General features: G+C 41.7%; 1 protein-coding gene across 7 annotated transcripts in view; it reads right to left on the bottom strand.

Moving 5' to 3' along the window:
• Positions 1-15491, bottom strand: part of LOC125464515 (coronin-6-like) — a 222945-nt gene that overhangs the window by 13745 nt on the left and 193709 nt on the right. For 6 of the 7 annotated variants that reach the window (XM_048556954.2, XM_048556952.2, XM_048556956.2 and 3 more), the window contains 4 exons: positions 12482-12601; positions 7533-7637; positions 5712-5857; positions 1826-1883 (listed from right to left, as the gene is read on the bottom strand). In XM_048556954.2, coding sequence (XP_048412911.1) covers positions 1826-1883; positions 5712-5857; positions 7533-7637; positions 12482-12601 — 429 coding nt within the window. Of the gene's footprint in view, positions 1-1825; positions 1884-5711; positions 5858-7532; positions 7638-11301; positions 11422-12481; positions 12602-15491 lie in introns of all 7 variants that reach the window. The other variant, XM_048556953.2, reaches the window with a different exon arrangement.

The following is a 15491-nucleotide window of genomic DNA, read 5'->3' as shown; positions in this document are numbered from 1 at the left end:
ACTATGATGTAGTTCTTTACATTTCTGCTCTGGAATTTACAGCTTAAAAGAAAGTCCCCATCTACCTCTGAGATCATGCTTTACCTAAAGAGGCACTGCAATGAGAATACAGAGATAACAAGGTGTAGAGCTGGATGAACACAGCAGGCCAAGCAGCATCATAGGAGCAGGAAAGCTGATGTTTCGGGCCTAGACCCTTCTTCAGAAATTGCGAATACTGCAGAGTTTGGTTCTATTAACCAACTTAGAAAGCATTGCTCAGGGATCAGTCTTACACTTGGCACCTCAACAGTGAAATAGACAAACTGAGCAGAACATTTTTAAAAAAAAAATCATGGAATTCTCTTTCCAGTGCTTCAAAGGTGAACAGTCCTCATCTAAAATAAATTTGTTGCCACCAATTCATTCCCCTGCATCCAGACATTGATAGCTGCTTACATATAGGTAAGAATAAATGTAAAATAAAAACTGCTCTTTTAGGAATTAGTTGTTCTGCCTTCTGATCTTTTGCCTTTGTTCAAAATATTTTTTCCAGATTAACAGGGTTGCGTCTAATGAAGGGTTCCAAAGTCAAATTGCAACCTGTTCTTTCTGTGTTGAAAATGGATTGCTGTGCCATGTATTTGCAGGAGCTTCTATTTCATTTGATGGAAGAGGTCGTATGTGGGCAAGATGTCATCACTTTCAATCTTGTCAAAATATTGCTAAGCTTCCAGTGTATCACCCTCTGAGTCAAATCTGAGCTTATTCCTGAACATGAATCCACCTTTACAGAGTAAACAGCTTCTGGGGATTGGTTAGCTCAGTTAGCTGGGCTAAGATAACAAAGTGTGGAGCTGGATGAACACAGCAGGCCAAGCAGCATCTCAGGAGCACAAAAGCTGACGTTTCAGGCCTAGACACTTCAACAAGAGGGGGGGTGAGGTTTCTGGGATAAATAGGGAGAGAGGGGGAGGCGGACCGAAGATGGAGAGAAAAGAAGATAGGTGGAGAGGAGAGTATAGGTGAGGAGGTAGGGAGGGGATAGGTCAGTCCAGGGAAGATGGACAGGTCAAGGAGATGGGATGAGGTTAGTAGGTAGGAAATGGAGTGCGGCTTGAGGTGGGAGGAGGGGATGGATGAGAGGAAGAACAGGTTAGGGAGGCAGAGACAGGCTGGGCTGGTTGTGTGATGTAGTGGGGGGAGGGGATGAACTGGGCTGGTTTCGGGATGCGGTGGGGGAAGGGGAGATTTTGAAGCTTGTGAAGTCCACATTGATACCATTGGGCTGCAGGGTTCCCAAGCGGAATATGAGTTGCTGTTCCTGCAACCTTCGGGTGGCATCATTGTGACACTGTAGGAGGCCCATGTCGTCTAAAGAACGGGAGGGGGAGTTAAAATGGTTTGCAACTGGGAGGTGCAGTTATTTATTGCGACCCGAGCAGAGGTGCCAATTTGCAATGCAGTGATGCCAATAGAATGGCTTCAATTTCGGTACTGTTGGGGGTTGTTATGAAGGACTTCCCTTCGCAAACTGTCCCCACACCATCCTCTCCTTGCATGAGGTGTAGTGACACGCATAGTAAAACACCACCAGTTGTGTCTCTCGAAGAGAGAGTAGCCTCTGATAAAATTGTGGTGACTTTACCCTTACCTTTAATAATGACTTATATGAAAACAGTGAGGATTTTCTTTCAGTAAGCATGGACCTAGCTTCAAAATACCTAAAAAATTATTATCCTAAAAATCAAAAAGATGGTAATTTTCAAAAATTGGATGCATCTTTTTCATTTTTCACATTGTCATGGGTGATTACTTGCATAATGGGCTCTTCTACTGCACTGACCTTGCGAGGCACTGTCATTGTAATCGGTTCACATTTCCGTTCATGTAACTTGAAAAACCTAAAAATAAACAAGTTTAATAAATCAAATACTATTCGCAGACAAAGAAGCTGCAATACAAGATGGGTTTTGTAACAATTGCATTTTTTTTTCCATTAAGAGGAGATCATGAATAACTGGGAGATGTAAAGTGAATTTGATTCAAGGAAAAAGTTCAGTTGAGTGCAGAAACTACAATGCTGAACTTGCAACCTTTTATAACTCATGACTGTTCAAAATGTCTATAGTTTTCCAAAATATCAAAGCCTACATTTTTCCTATCATGTCCACACAATTTTCAAATAGGCAGAATTGGAAAGAGAGCTGTATTCTTATGCTGCAGGGATATTCTTGTGAATAGCACCAGAAACAGTGGGAAAATGCATCTCAAACAAACAGCTGCCAATGTTGATGCCCTGTCACAATTGCTTCTAACTTGTGATAACAAAGTGTGGAGCTGGATGAACACAGCAGGCCAAGCAGCATCTCAGGAGCACAAAAGCTGACGTTTCGGGCCTAGACACTTCATCAGAGAGGGGGATGGGGAGAGGGAACTGAAATAAATAGGGAGAGAGGGGGGGAGGTGGACCGAAGATGGAGAGAAAAGAAGATAGGTAGAGAGGAGAGTATAGGTGAGGAGGTAGGGAGGGGATAGGTCAGTCCAGGGAAGACAGACAGGTCAAGGAGGTGGGATGAGGTGGTAGGTAGGAAATGGAGGTGTGGCTTGAGGTGGGAGGAAGGGATGGGTGAGAGGAAGAACAGGTTAAGGAAGAGGAGATAGGCTGGGATGGTTTTGGGATGCAGTGGGGGAGAGGGGAAGAACTGGGCTGGTTTTGGGATGCAGTGGGGGGAGGGGCACGAGCTGGGCTGGTTTAGGGATGCATTGGGGGGGAAGGGGAGATTTTGAAGCTTGTGAAGTCCACACTGATACCATTGGGCTGCAGGGTTCCCAAGCAGAATATGAGTTGATGTTCTTGCAACCTTCGGGTGGCTTCATGGTGGCACTGCAGGACGACATGTCCATCATGGGCCTCCTGCAGTGCCACAATGATGCCACCCGAAGGTTGCAAGAACATCAACTCATATTCCACTTGGGAATCCTGCAGCCCATTGGTATCAATGTGGACTTCACAAGCTTCAAAATCTCCCCTTCCCCCACTGCATCCCTAAACCAGCCCAGCTCCGGCAATTTTGCATGACCGATCCACCTAGCCTGCACATCTTTGGGCTGTGGGAGGAAACCGGAGCACCTGGAGGAAACCCACGCAGACACAGGAAGAATGTGCAAACTCCACACAGACAGTCGCCTGAGGCGGGAATCGAACACGGGTCCCTGGCGCTGTGAGGCTGCAGTGCTAACCACTGAGCCACCATGCCGCCCTCTAAAACCAAAACCAAAATATTCTTAAACCTAAACCAAAATGGTCAGGAATTTTGTGACCCTTGTCAGAAATGCCAGAGGATATTGCTCCTCATAACCTTTCACTGCCCAACATTTTTAAAAAAATTTGACTGACATCCTTTTTGAAGTCTGTAATTTTTTTGATGATTGTCTGCTTATCCTTAAAGTAACGATTATTCAATGTAAGAATCATCAATTTCTGTTTGAATATCAAAGGTGTGCCAGTCCATAGTTAAGTGAGTGTATTCCATCTTTTCACACTTTGAAATGCCAAAGTGAGCATTACACACAGACAGTAGCTGAAGGCAAGTCTGGTGTACCCTTATACTGGAACATTACATCTCATGATGTCATGTAGCTGCCTTAAAGAGGGAGGTCTATCCAATTTGGAATTTAAACCATAATAGAACTATAATAAGCATAGTATTTGTCATACCTCAAACTTTCCAAAGCACAGAAGTCCTTGTACAGTGTAATTAATTGGTTCCTAGAAAACGTGACATTTTGCAAACCACAGAAATTATATAAAATATGGCTACATTCTTGAAGGTGGTTTTTGGAATATACTTTTCCACACAAATATTTAGATTAACATTACAGTCGGAATTTTCCTACTTATAACAATTTCTTTTATTCATTTGTGGGATTTGGGTGTCGCTGGCTAGTCAGCATTTATTGCCTGTCCCTAGTTGCGCTTGAGAAGGTGGTGATTTGCCTACTTGAACAAATGCAGTCCACTGCTGTGGGTTGACCCATATGCCCTTAGGGAAGGAATTCCAGGATTTGGACCCAGCGACACTGAAAGAATAGCAATACACCTCCAAGTCAGGACGGTGAGTGGCTGGGAGAGGAATGTGAAAGTGGTGTTGTCCCCATGTATCTGTTGCCTGTCCTTCTAGAGGTAAGTGGTCATGGGTTTGGAAGGTGCTGTATATACCTTTGGTATTTGGCAGGTTTTGTGGATAGTACACATTGTTGCAACTGAACAGCAGTGGTAGAAGGAGTGGATATTTGTGGATGTAGTGCCAAGTAGGCTGTTTTGTCCCAGATGGTGTCAAGCTTCTTGAGCATTTTTGGGGCTGCACCCATCCAGGCAGGTAGGGAGAATTCCATCACACTCCTGGCTTGTGCCTTGCAAATGATGGACAGGCTTTAGGAAGTCAGGAGGTGAGTTAGTTACCGCAGTGTTCCTAGCCTCTGACCTGTTCTCAAAACCATTGTGTTTATGTGGTGAGTCTAGTTGAGTTTCTGGTCAATGGTAACCCCAGGATGTTGATAGTGTGCGATACAGTGATGGCAACGCCATTGAATGTCAGGTTTGTCTCTAATTAGTGATGTTCATAGCCTGGCATTGTATGGCACCAATGCTACAACCTGGATATTGTTGAGATCTTGTTGCATTTGAACGTGGACTGCTTCAGTATCTGAGGAGTTGTGAATGGTGCTCAACATCAGCAAACATCCCCACTTCTAACCTAATAATGGAGGGAAGGTCATTGATTAAACAACTGAAGATGGTTGAGCCTCAGACACTAGCCTGAGGAACTCCTGCAGAGATGTCCTGGAACTGAGATGATTGACCGCCAACCACAGCCATCTTCCTTTGTGCCAGGTATGATTCCAACTAGTGGGGAGTTTGCCCCCAATACTCATTGACTCCAGTTTTCCTAGGGCTTCTTGATGCCATAGTCAGTCGAATGCAGCCTTAATGTCAAGGTCACTCTTGTCTCACCTCTGGATTTAGGTCTTTTGTCCATGTTTGATCCAATTTTATGCACGTTAGCACTTCAGTTTATACCCTCCTAGTCAGCCACCACTAACATTAGAAGATTCTATGTTGGCCATGGCTTACCTTAAGATCATCATACCGAGTTCTAGCCTCATCTTGAATAAGTATTTCCTTAGAGACGCATCTGGTCAAATTTGGTTTCAATCCAATTGGTTAGCAGTCTTTCCACATCTATCATAAATCATCCTTATTTTACATAATTAAGCTGCAGACCAAGGAGTTATTAACTTAACAAACTATTTCGGCTTATCAATGTTGTTAATAATTACTCACTGATCAGTCAAGGTGTTGAGCAATACCTGTTGCTCATTGACCTGTTCTGGAATGTTTAATAATATCTAATTTCACTTGAAGTGTGATTTGTTTACATTGCCTTTCCTCAGCAGATAATCACTGGCTCTCTTTTAGCTCATTATGAGAGAGTTTTATAGGTTACAATTAATGAAAAATGCCACAACAACTCAAGACAACATGAACAGTGATGCACGATATGTATTTTGCACGGATCATAAATAAGCACAATTCACACTCTCATCATTCATAAAAAGTAGCGTGCTACACCACTGATTGGAGACCACTGAAGACAATGCAATCAGTCAGTTATAATCTGGCTAACTTGCCTCTAAGTCCATTATTAAAGCAAAATCTGACCACTCACCTTGCAATTTCACATCTACTGACATCCAGGCCTCTCTTTGTCATGAAGCCCATTCCTCTCTGTGGCTCCTTACTGCTGAATGTGCTGATGTAATGAACATATGGAGCTTCATCTGTGATTTCAAAATATCGAATACTGCTATCACCCTGTGCACAAAAAGAAATCAGTCTTCAAAAAGGAAGCTAGAAAACAAAATATGTCTCGTGCTTTTATTATAGCAAACGTCATCCTTTAAGTAGATTTCAGGATGAATATCCCAAGACTTTGAGCCAAGATCTAGTGCAGAATGACAGCATGATAGAAAAACACATTGCTAATTTTTCCACTTGAAAGCATGAGGATCTCAGACTGGAAGCAACAAGAACTGTTATAGTTCAGTTAAAACTTTAGTGGATGTTTTCCCTTGTTAACAGTAGAGTGTATCTATTACAATGACACCATAACATTAAATTGTAGAGCACTTCATATCAATGTAAGAAAGTACAAAAGATGTTAGTTAAAATGCGAGGTGAGGAAGAAAATGAAAATAACGTGGAATTGATTTGTATTTTGTAAGCAGGAATGTGGGATCACAAATTTTGAGACCAATTTAAAACATAGTTGCTTGCTGTGATGAAGAAACTAGCTTCTTCGAAATGGATGAGGCAAGATCAGTCGTCTTCATTTATATTTATGGAACATCTTGCTATAGAATACAATGAATTTATTCTGATATATTAAACAATACGTATGGTGAAAGGAACCATACAATTAAGATGATATTATTTAGACAACAAAAATAAATACACATCTACAGAATAATAACTTAACATGGTTTTAAAGACCCATCAGCATGCCCATCCGAATAATGGAGTGGGATTAAAAGGAGATAACTCCACTCATAGTAGATTTACAAAACTAACTTGTTTGAGGGCCTTTTCCATCATGGAACTATCCTACACCTGTGATGTGTTAATGGACTGCAAGTCATTAGGCTAACTCAAAAATATCAACTAAAGTTTACTACAAAGGCAACTGCTTTTTGAAAAGAAGTACTTTTGCTAGATTATAGGGAGAAATCCACTTTCAAACAGCAGTAATCTGCAGGATGTAGCACATCTTTAGAAAGGACCCAAATGCTTTTTATACATCCGATCAGTTTGAAATCCAATGGCTGTTCTTACTTACACATATTCATCTTTTCTTTACGGCAACAGTGACTTAAAAAAAAACATTGTCCTCGGCCGACCCCCGATTTGATGATCATTTCTTTCAGTGTGTTTTTGCCATAGGTCTTCATCCGATTGAACAGGCCAATTCACAACTGTCACCTTTGGGCACACGAGGCAATCATTCCACAAGGTAGTGGGAGTTGCTTCCATCTCTGCCAATTCCCTGCCTCACCATTAATGCATAGTGACAGGTGGACACGTTGTTGCTATTGGATATTCAATATGTGTTTGAATGGCTGAAAAATATCCATCCCCTCCCTCAGGGTCCTGCTTTCTCCAATTCTAAATGATCAACATTTCAGACGAGGACTGAAAAAAGTTCTCGAAAGACAATCTAAAGCTCTCCTTGAAACATGTCAGTGTTAATGTTAATGACCTGCAGGATCTTGAGGCAAATACAAAAGAACATCATTGGCAGTAAAACGCTTTGGTATGTCCCATGGTCATCAACAGGTACTGTATAAATGTAAATCTTTCTATTGTCATAGCAACATTTTCACACATGGCAAGATTTCATGAACAGCCACGAAAGGGATGATCATCTAATGTTCAATGGATTGTTTATATCAAACTGTTAAAATGAATTACAAACATATCAATGGACTCTCACCTTTCCACAGAGGTAGACTATATTGGAATCTGGATCATAAAATGGCAGAAGCACTCCATTACTGGTGTCCATCTCCTGCAGTGCTATTGGTTCGTCAAAGCTCTTCTGCAGGAAGTGGTGGAAATGTAATAAATCTTAAAATCAGTCCAAGCTGATTGCACATTACTGCATGCAACAAGTTAATAAGATAAACTATTCACAACAAGATAGGCAATGGGGATTGGGCGGGTAAGTATGGTCAACACTTGTGTGCTCCTCAGTGGATACAACAACCTCTTCTACATCTTATATAGAGAAATAAATTGCCATGTCTTTCACACATTACGTCAGTAAAGGCCAGTTAGAAGATTGCCATCATGAGGGTTCATTATAATTATGGTCTTGCTTGTAAGCAGCTTCTCCTCTTCACCTATAACAATCTGGTGTAGGGAATTGTTGGAATTGGAGCTGGACATGGCTGCAGATTTAGCTGGAGTTATGCCATGCATATTCCTGGTGCAGAGTGTTTTCAAATTATTTGTTCACAGGATGCACATGTCACCGGCTAAGCCAGCATTTATTGACCACCCTAACTTCCCAGAGGGCAGTTGAGATTCAACCACATTGCTGTGTGTCTGGAGTCACATGTAGGCCAGACCAGATAAGGACAGATTTCTTTTCCTGAAGGACATGAGTTTCACCCATCAGGAACACAATTTCAATCAAAAAGTATGTACTCCCAGTGACTTTCTCATTCATTAAAGTAAACCGATGGGAAAACGTGGGACAGTCTTGGCAGTGAGATGCTACACCAGGAAATTCGGTGCTTACACATTGAGAAACTCAGCTGCAGGACCTGAAAACCCTGTCACTTTATTGTGTTGGGCACATTCACTAACAGGTACAGTCAAGAACAGGGAATTCTATTGAACTCAGGCAGCCAGCAGGCTAGTTTCGAGCTGGGACGGTTCGCTCCATTGATTACTTGGGCTTAATCACCTCCTTTATTTCAGTGTCATTCTCCCATTTTCTTCAGCTTCCCGAGACAGTATCTGTACCTGGCAGATGGCTTTCTAGCCTCTTCTCCTAGACCGCCATGAACACCCAATTCCTCTGTACTCATAACTAGATTGTGGCAGCTTTTATCCATCCATGACACATACTTCCCACTTTGCTTCCCCTCCTGCTAAGAGGTTCTCGGCTCAGTGCCTCCTTATGGTTCAAAACGGAGCAAGATTTGAATGGACGTCCTTTGGCAATGGCATTTAGCATTTGTGCCATATCGACAGTGGCAATATCATTTTTTACATTATATTTTGTTCTGAGCTCTTGCATGCCAAGTGTTTTCATTTCTTAAAAAGTGAATAGTCTTTCAAAGAATGGTGTTCATGATGGCAAAGGGCTGGGTAGCTCGACAGGAAACCACATGGCTGGCCACATAGTGCAGGGGAGAGCGAGCTCTCTTGGGAAAGGCCCAACTTGGAGAGTCGGCAGATGGATGGCTTAAGAAAGTACTGTAATGTTTGACTTTTAAAACTTTATTTCCTTTTTATTCTACTTTTATACTAAGTAGTCCGTAGTGCTGAACTTTTTAAACTTTTTTTCATCTTCCTACTTCCGTAACGAAGATTTTTTTTACCTAGGTACTTTGTACCCAAGATGTCTGGCAACATTGAACACTTTTCACTGTAATCTTGTACCCCATACTTGAGTACACATCACAATAAAACTGAAATCTAAATTTCAATCTGATCAAACTGGTTGCCTCATCAGTTGGATGAATGCCTCCTAAACCCTACATATAGGAGCTTTGAACATAATTTCTTATTGTTCAAGTGATAGACAAACGTCAGAAAGTCAGAAAGCACCTTACATTTGACACCATCAGCTAGAAGGTGCAAGGGATTGAAGGTTGGAGCTCAGATTGCACTCCATCTCAGTGACGGGGGTGGGGGAGGTTGTGAATGTTCACTCCCTCTCTCAAGGTGATTAGCAATTCAGCAACTAGAGAAGGTCAAAGGTCCAATTCTGCAGCACGGCAGGCAACCTACTGAATCACAAAGGTGTTTCTTTTTCAACAAAAGATGTGAATAACCTGTTTCAGAGATAGTAAGAACAAGAGATGCTGGAGAATCTGAGATAGCAAGGTGTGGAGCTGGATGAACACAGCAGGCCAAGCAGCAGAGGAGCAGGAAGGCTGACATTTCGGGCCTAGACCCTTCTTCAGCTTTCCTGCTCCTCTGATGTAGCTTGGCCTGCTGGGTTCATCCAGCTCTACACCTTGTTATCTCTATGTGAATAATCTGGCTGCTTTCTTTAGTTTGCAGCTACTGCAGTCGCACTTGGTTCAGTTGAAACAATGGCTCTTTTGATATTCTTGTTAGAGGTGACAATGCGTCACTTTATTACCATGCCCGTGTGCTTGTTTCCCTTTTTTGAGAAAGGCACACACATGCAATCCACACTTCACTCCAGAGGCCAGGCCGATGCATCATCCATGTGGCAGCGATTCACCATTAACAATACCTGATCATCATCCAGATCAGAAGTAATTTATTTTTTGTTCAAATAGTTAGAAGCAAAAAGGAATGTGTGCTCTTGATCAAACAGTATTTCTTCTACTTAATTTTATTAAAGATTGTCTTACAGAAATAATATCAAATAGTGAGGTTATGAGAACCCCACACTGATGAATGACTGTGTACACTGGGGGAAAGAGACAAAGTAGTACTTTTGGTCTTGAAGCCTATGGGACCTACTTTCTATGAAACAATGCCAGTCAAACTGCAGGAAGCAGTGACCATAGGACAGAGCACTGAGCTAGAATAGTTTTAACACTATTTCAGTCCCAGCTTTCCCTCGTAATGTTAAAATGTGTTGCATGCAAGCCTTCCATTTAATTTGATGACACAAAAATCATCCCAATTTAACACTAAGTTATGTTAATTTGACAGACACTCTCCAGTGTCGTGTCCTTCTGGTGCCCTTTAAGTGTGGTGGTACTGTTCCTACCTCTGAGCCAGGAGGCCTGGGTTCAAGTTGAGACCTGTGTAATAACATCTATGAACAGTTCAATTAGAAAACATCTATGCCTGAATTCACAGACCTGCGGGTTCTGCGTGGTCAGGTTTAAGCCTCAAGGTGACAACTTAACAAAAATAGCTAGTCATCAAATTTTTCAGGAAAAAGGTACATCACACTAGCATATGAGCACCAGTCAGCTGTTTTTACAGCTGGCACAGCTTTCCAAATTTGTGTCTCTTTTCTTTTCATGAATATCCTGCAACAAATCATAGTATTCCTGAACATACTAGAAAGAGCGCCAGAGCGAGATACATCACTTATCTCATGGTCCCTTCCAGTTCTTAGTTTTGTTGTATCCACGCCATACTATCTCAACCAATCGGGTAAACTCAAATATTCCTAGCTACCATCAGTTCTGAGGAAAGGTCACTCAACCCGAAACGTTAACTCTGATTTCTCTCCACAGATGCTGACAAACCTGCTGAGCTTTTCCAGCAATTCCTGTTTTTGTTTCTGATTTTCAGCATCTGCAGTTCTTGTGGTTTTTATATCAAATCAAGGTTTGGTTGAAACAACAAAACCAATGCATAGCTATAGATGTTTTTTCAATATCATTATTTTCCATCATACATGCCCACTTCCGTCCTTTTTTTAAATTTTGCTGTTTGGCTTAAAGATTGTATATTCAGAAAAATAGTCCTATTCAAAGATGTTGCTAATGGATGATGCACATTGGCCTAGACCCTTTGTAGTCATTGAATACTACCGGGTCCCACAGCCCCAGCTCCCTCTGACTCATTCGGGTAAATCCTGTGGTAAAGATGTTTCCCTCCCGTGTAAAAACGGCCCTCATCGGCCTCATGCCTTCATGGGGGGCCAGTTTCTCCTGAAGAAGAAAGCAATAATTAACACAACAACAGAACAACTGTATAAGCATTTGGGGAAGCTTCGCTTCAGACTGAAGTCAAAGGATTCATTTTCAATCCTGAAACCTCCAGGAGGTCTGAAGCAAATATTCCCATTGTGAGAGAGAAAGCCCTAGAACTCCTCCTCCTGGCCAGCAATAAGAATACCAGCTGATACAAGTCCAATTTGTTCCGGGAGTATATGTGGTGCACAGAACCCCATGCATATGTTTCTCTGTAAAGAAATCTGCTTGCCGTCAATGTTATCATTTTAACAAAATGGATTAGTTGGCCTGTGAAGAGGAATTCTGGTTGAGATAGAAACAGTTCTTCCCACTTTCTCTTAGCATGGTGTCCAGCTGGGACAGAACACAGAACTTTTACAGCATTGTGCGCCAAACTATCTGGTTTGATAACAAATTACTCAATTTGCTTCTTTAACGGCACAGCCCAGTTCCAAGGAACCTGTCAAAATAAATGCTGAATATGATCAAACTCGTATCAGGAGTCACAGGTCAAGGCGAAGGAAAAACATTCTCAGTAATAATTCCACTGATAAGAAGCATGAGCTACAGGACAGGTCTGGAATGAGTACTCACTTTAGTCAGTATTTATTGTTTTCAAGAGATTGATCCAATTATCATGTTGGCCAATCTGCACCAAAGACAGGGAGGTGAGCTAACAGTTGGGTGAGGGACGAGTGGAGAAAAGGGATCAGGAATTCTGCAAAGATCTCATAGTGGATCGGCAAAAGCACAAATAGCAAGGATTAAACCAAACAAAGTCACAACTGATCTGCCAGTAACCAGAATGTTTGTGCTATTTCACCAATAAATGCAAAGAAACTGCGCAGTGCCAGAAGTGAAATTAAAAGCAAATGAGGGATTCTACTCAGAAGTTTGATCATATTCGGCTCCATTTATTGCCCGTTGGTTGTTTGCATGTGTTTGGCTTTGTCTGTTGCTCGTGTCGTGTACCAGGCTGATGTCACAGGCCCCTCCCTCCCCAGCACCAACCAGCCAGTGATGAAACAGCTCCTACCGGGTCCCAGAGGGCCAGTTGCCGTTCGCTCATCTTGCTGAATCCTGTGGTGAAGATTTTACCATTGGACATAAAGATGGCCCTCATTGGGCGAGCGCCTTCATGTGCTTTGTTCTTTTCCTTAGTTTGTTGGTTAGTAGAGAGCAGCACGAGGAGCACCCGGGCAAGATGCATTTTGGAGGAAACAGAAATAAACATGCAGTCACAGCAACACAACATGCACAAATGTTAATCCTATAGGCATCCATTTTACAGAACATCTCATCAACCCCTCACCCAGATTAACCTTTTACAAAATATGTCTGACTAACCAATAGCACCCACAGTAAGGCTTCAAAGTGACGCAGAAGGAGCCACACCAGCTGCTAAAGATGGCCTCGACTTGGGTTTTTGGTTCTTAGAATCTGAACTCTAGAGCTTTGTAGAGTATTCCAAGCCGTGTCAATTAAAAGACTGGGACACAGCTCAACTCACGCTGTATTAGTTGCCTGGTTAAGTACATCGTACACTACTTGCAACTTTTACGAAGACAGAGCACATCTATTCTACCTCACAGTCCCAGTGGTAGGGAATCCTGAGCAACATTTCTATTTCCCTATCATTATCGAAAGGACGTTGTTTCAATAACCTATTAAATGATTTCTCAAAAATGATTAAAGAAACAAAACAAATAACTTGATCAGGGATTGCACAAAGGTCTGACATGTGGCTTTGACATTAGCGATCTCTTAAGGAGGAATCATACAGTCATACAGCATGGAAAGAGACCCTTCGGCCCAATTTACCCATGCCAACCAGGTTCCTAATAGTCCCATTTGCCTGCATTTGGCCATTAACCCTCTAAACCTTGCCTATTCATGTCCCGATTTAAATGTCTTTTAAATGTTGGAACTGTACCTGCCTCTACCAGCAGAATTACACTGGAGTGGCAGGGCATTACACCCAGCAGAAATAGGACACCAGCTGAGCAAATGCCGCAGTGTTTTCTGCTGGATCAGTCAAAGTGGAAGGAAGAGGTCTTAACCAGGTTGCAATTGTGTTTCCTCTAATAGTTTTTCACTAGCAGGCAGTCATGTGGGAAGAATTAAAGCCTGTCCATTCTCCCCCTTCCCACCTACAATAGAAATGGGATTAAAATTATGGGGGGGGGGGGTGGATAAAGGGGTAACATACCTGAAAAATAATAATTAGCTTCCTCTGGGTTTACTACATGGGAACAAAATGGTGTCTGTGAATGGTAGCTACTTTTCATTGCTGTTCTTCTGATGCCTGTGTAAGTAGGACTTAAGAAATCTGCAATCAGAAATGTTCTCATAAGTTACTATAAAACTATGTATTAAATTGCCCATGGATTTACAATAAATAGTACAGTAGTCCCTACAATCAACAATGGGAACTGTACAAAGGAAGGCGCACTGCAAAAGGCTCACAGCTGAAGACAACATACACTGGCCTGGACGGACACATCCTGGAGGACATTTTTTCCCAAGTTACAAACCCGAGGAATACCCAGCAGTATTCCCTACGAATTCAGATCACCAAATGAGGTGCAAGGGATAACGTCATGCAATGCTTACATTTGAAGAATGGATGATCAAAAGTAAATACTAATGGGACCAAAATTTACAGAATTAAATTGGCAGCTAATGCTGAGAGACACTTCAAAGGTTTGAACAAATACTAATATAGGCAAGACACCCGTTTCATAAATTCTTAACAAGAGAAACAATGGGCCCTTGAATTCATGGAAAGTATCTACTTAAGGAGAAATCAAGTCAGGTCTCAGTTGCCATATCGTATAATCCCTGAAGAAAGGGTCAGACGGAAATGGGTGGAAATTAACACTACTGAAACATTCATTCAGAGTAAGATTCAGTACTTTATGAGCTTTACCTTATTTGTTAAGGATGCTAAAGTTACTTTACAATCCAGTGAGTTTAAGAAGTTTGGCAGTGACAAGACCTCAGCTTATGAGTGTGCGTGTTGTATGTGTGTGTGTATGAGTGTGTGTGTGTGTGTATATGAGTGTGTGTATGAGAGAGAGAGAGAGAGAGAGAGAGAGAGAGAGAGAGAGAGAGAAAGAGAGAGAGAGAGAGAGAGGGAGAGTTCAAGTGTTCTGTCTGGTATGTGTTAAAGAGTAAGACAGATAGACCAACAGAGACAATTTACAAAATGGTTTTCGATAAGGGAAATTAGGCATCATGAAGTATACAGGTGCAACCTCAAAGAAATCACAGAGCTCACAAGGAGAATGGTTGGCAAGCTGCTATCATGTACTTCTGAGCAGGTCACTTGACAGTGTCACTTCATAATTGCTCAATAAAGATCATGTTTTTACATTTTATTGGCCTTATTTCATCAATATAAATGATGAAACAGCATTCATTGTCTTTTTCCCTGTGTATGCCCTGACAGCATTGGCAGGCTATCGAACAAAGAGAGAACTTTTCTGTGAGACCTTTATGAGCAACAAAATAAAACCTGACACAGATGGAAACATTTAGAGGGACATGAATTGCGTGAAGCGACTGGTTTTGTAGTTATTATGGAAACCATTTATTCTCTGTATCAGCAATTTCATGTCACGGATTAGTCCAATACTGATTGCCTATTGCTACAAATTTGAATGGTTTGAGTGGCGCTTTTCTTTAAATCTTGTCATTTTGTTCAGTCATGGTTCAGGGTTTCAAGTTTAAGTCCCACTCTAGGATTACAGCACTGAAGGAGCACTGCACTGTCAAAACTGCAATCTTTCAGAGGAGTTTTTAACAGAACATCTTTCACTCCTTACAGGTTAACATTAAAAAGCCAAAGGTATTATTTTCCAACAAGTGCAGGGGATTATCCTGGCCAAAAGTTATCCCCCAAACAACATCTCACAAACAGATTATTCAGTGATCATTTTGCTGTTTATCAGAGTTGGCTGTGTGCAAATTGGCTGTTTTTTTTCTTGTTACACAACAAGAGATGGGTAGTGATTTCAGACATCATAAAAAGTCATACAGTCATT

Source organism: Stegostoma tigrinum, chromosome 27 (genome assembly GCF_030684315.1).
Source record: "Stegostoma tigrinum isolate sSteTig4 chromosome 27, sSteTig4.hap1, whole genome shotgun sequence".
Taxonomy (NCBI): Eukaryota; Metazoa; Chordata; class Chondrichthyes; order Orectolobiformes; family Stegostomatidae; genus Stegostoma; species Stegostoma tigrinum.
The sequence above is the reverse complement of the archived record's forward strand: the minus strand, read 5'-3'. Positions and strand labels throughout refer to the sequence as shown.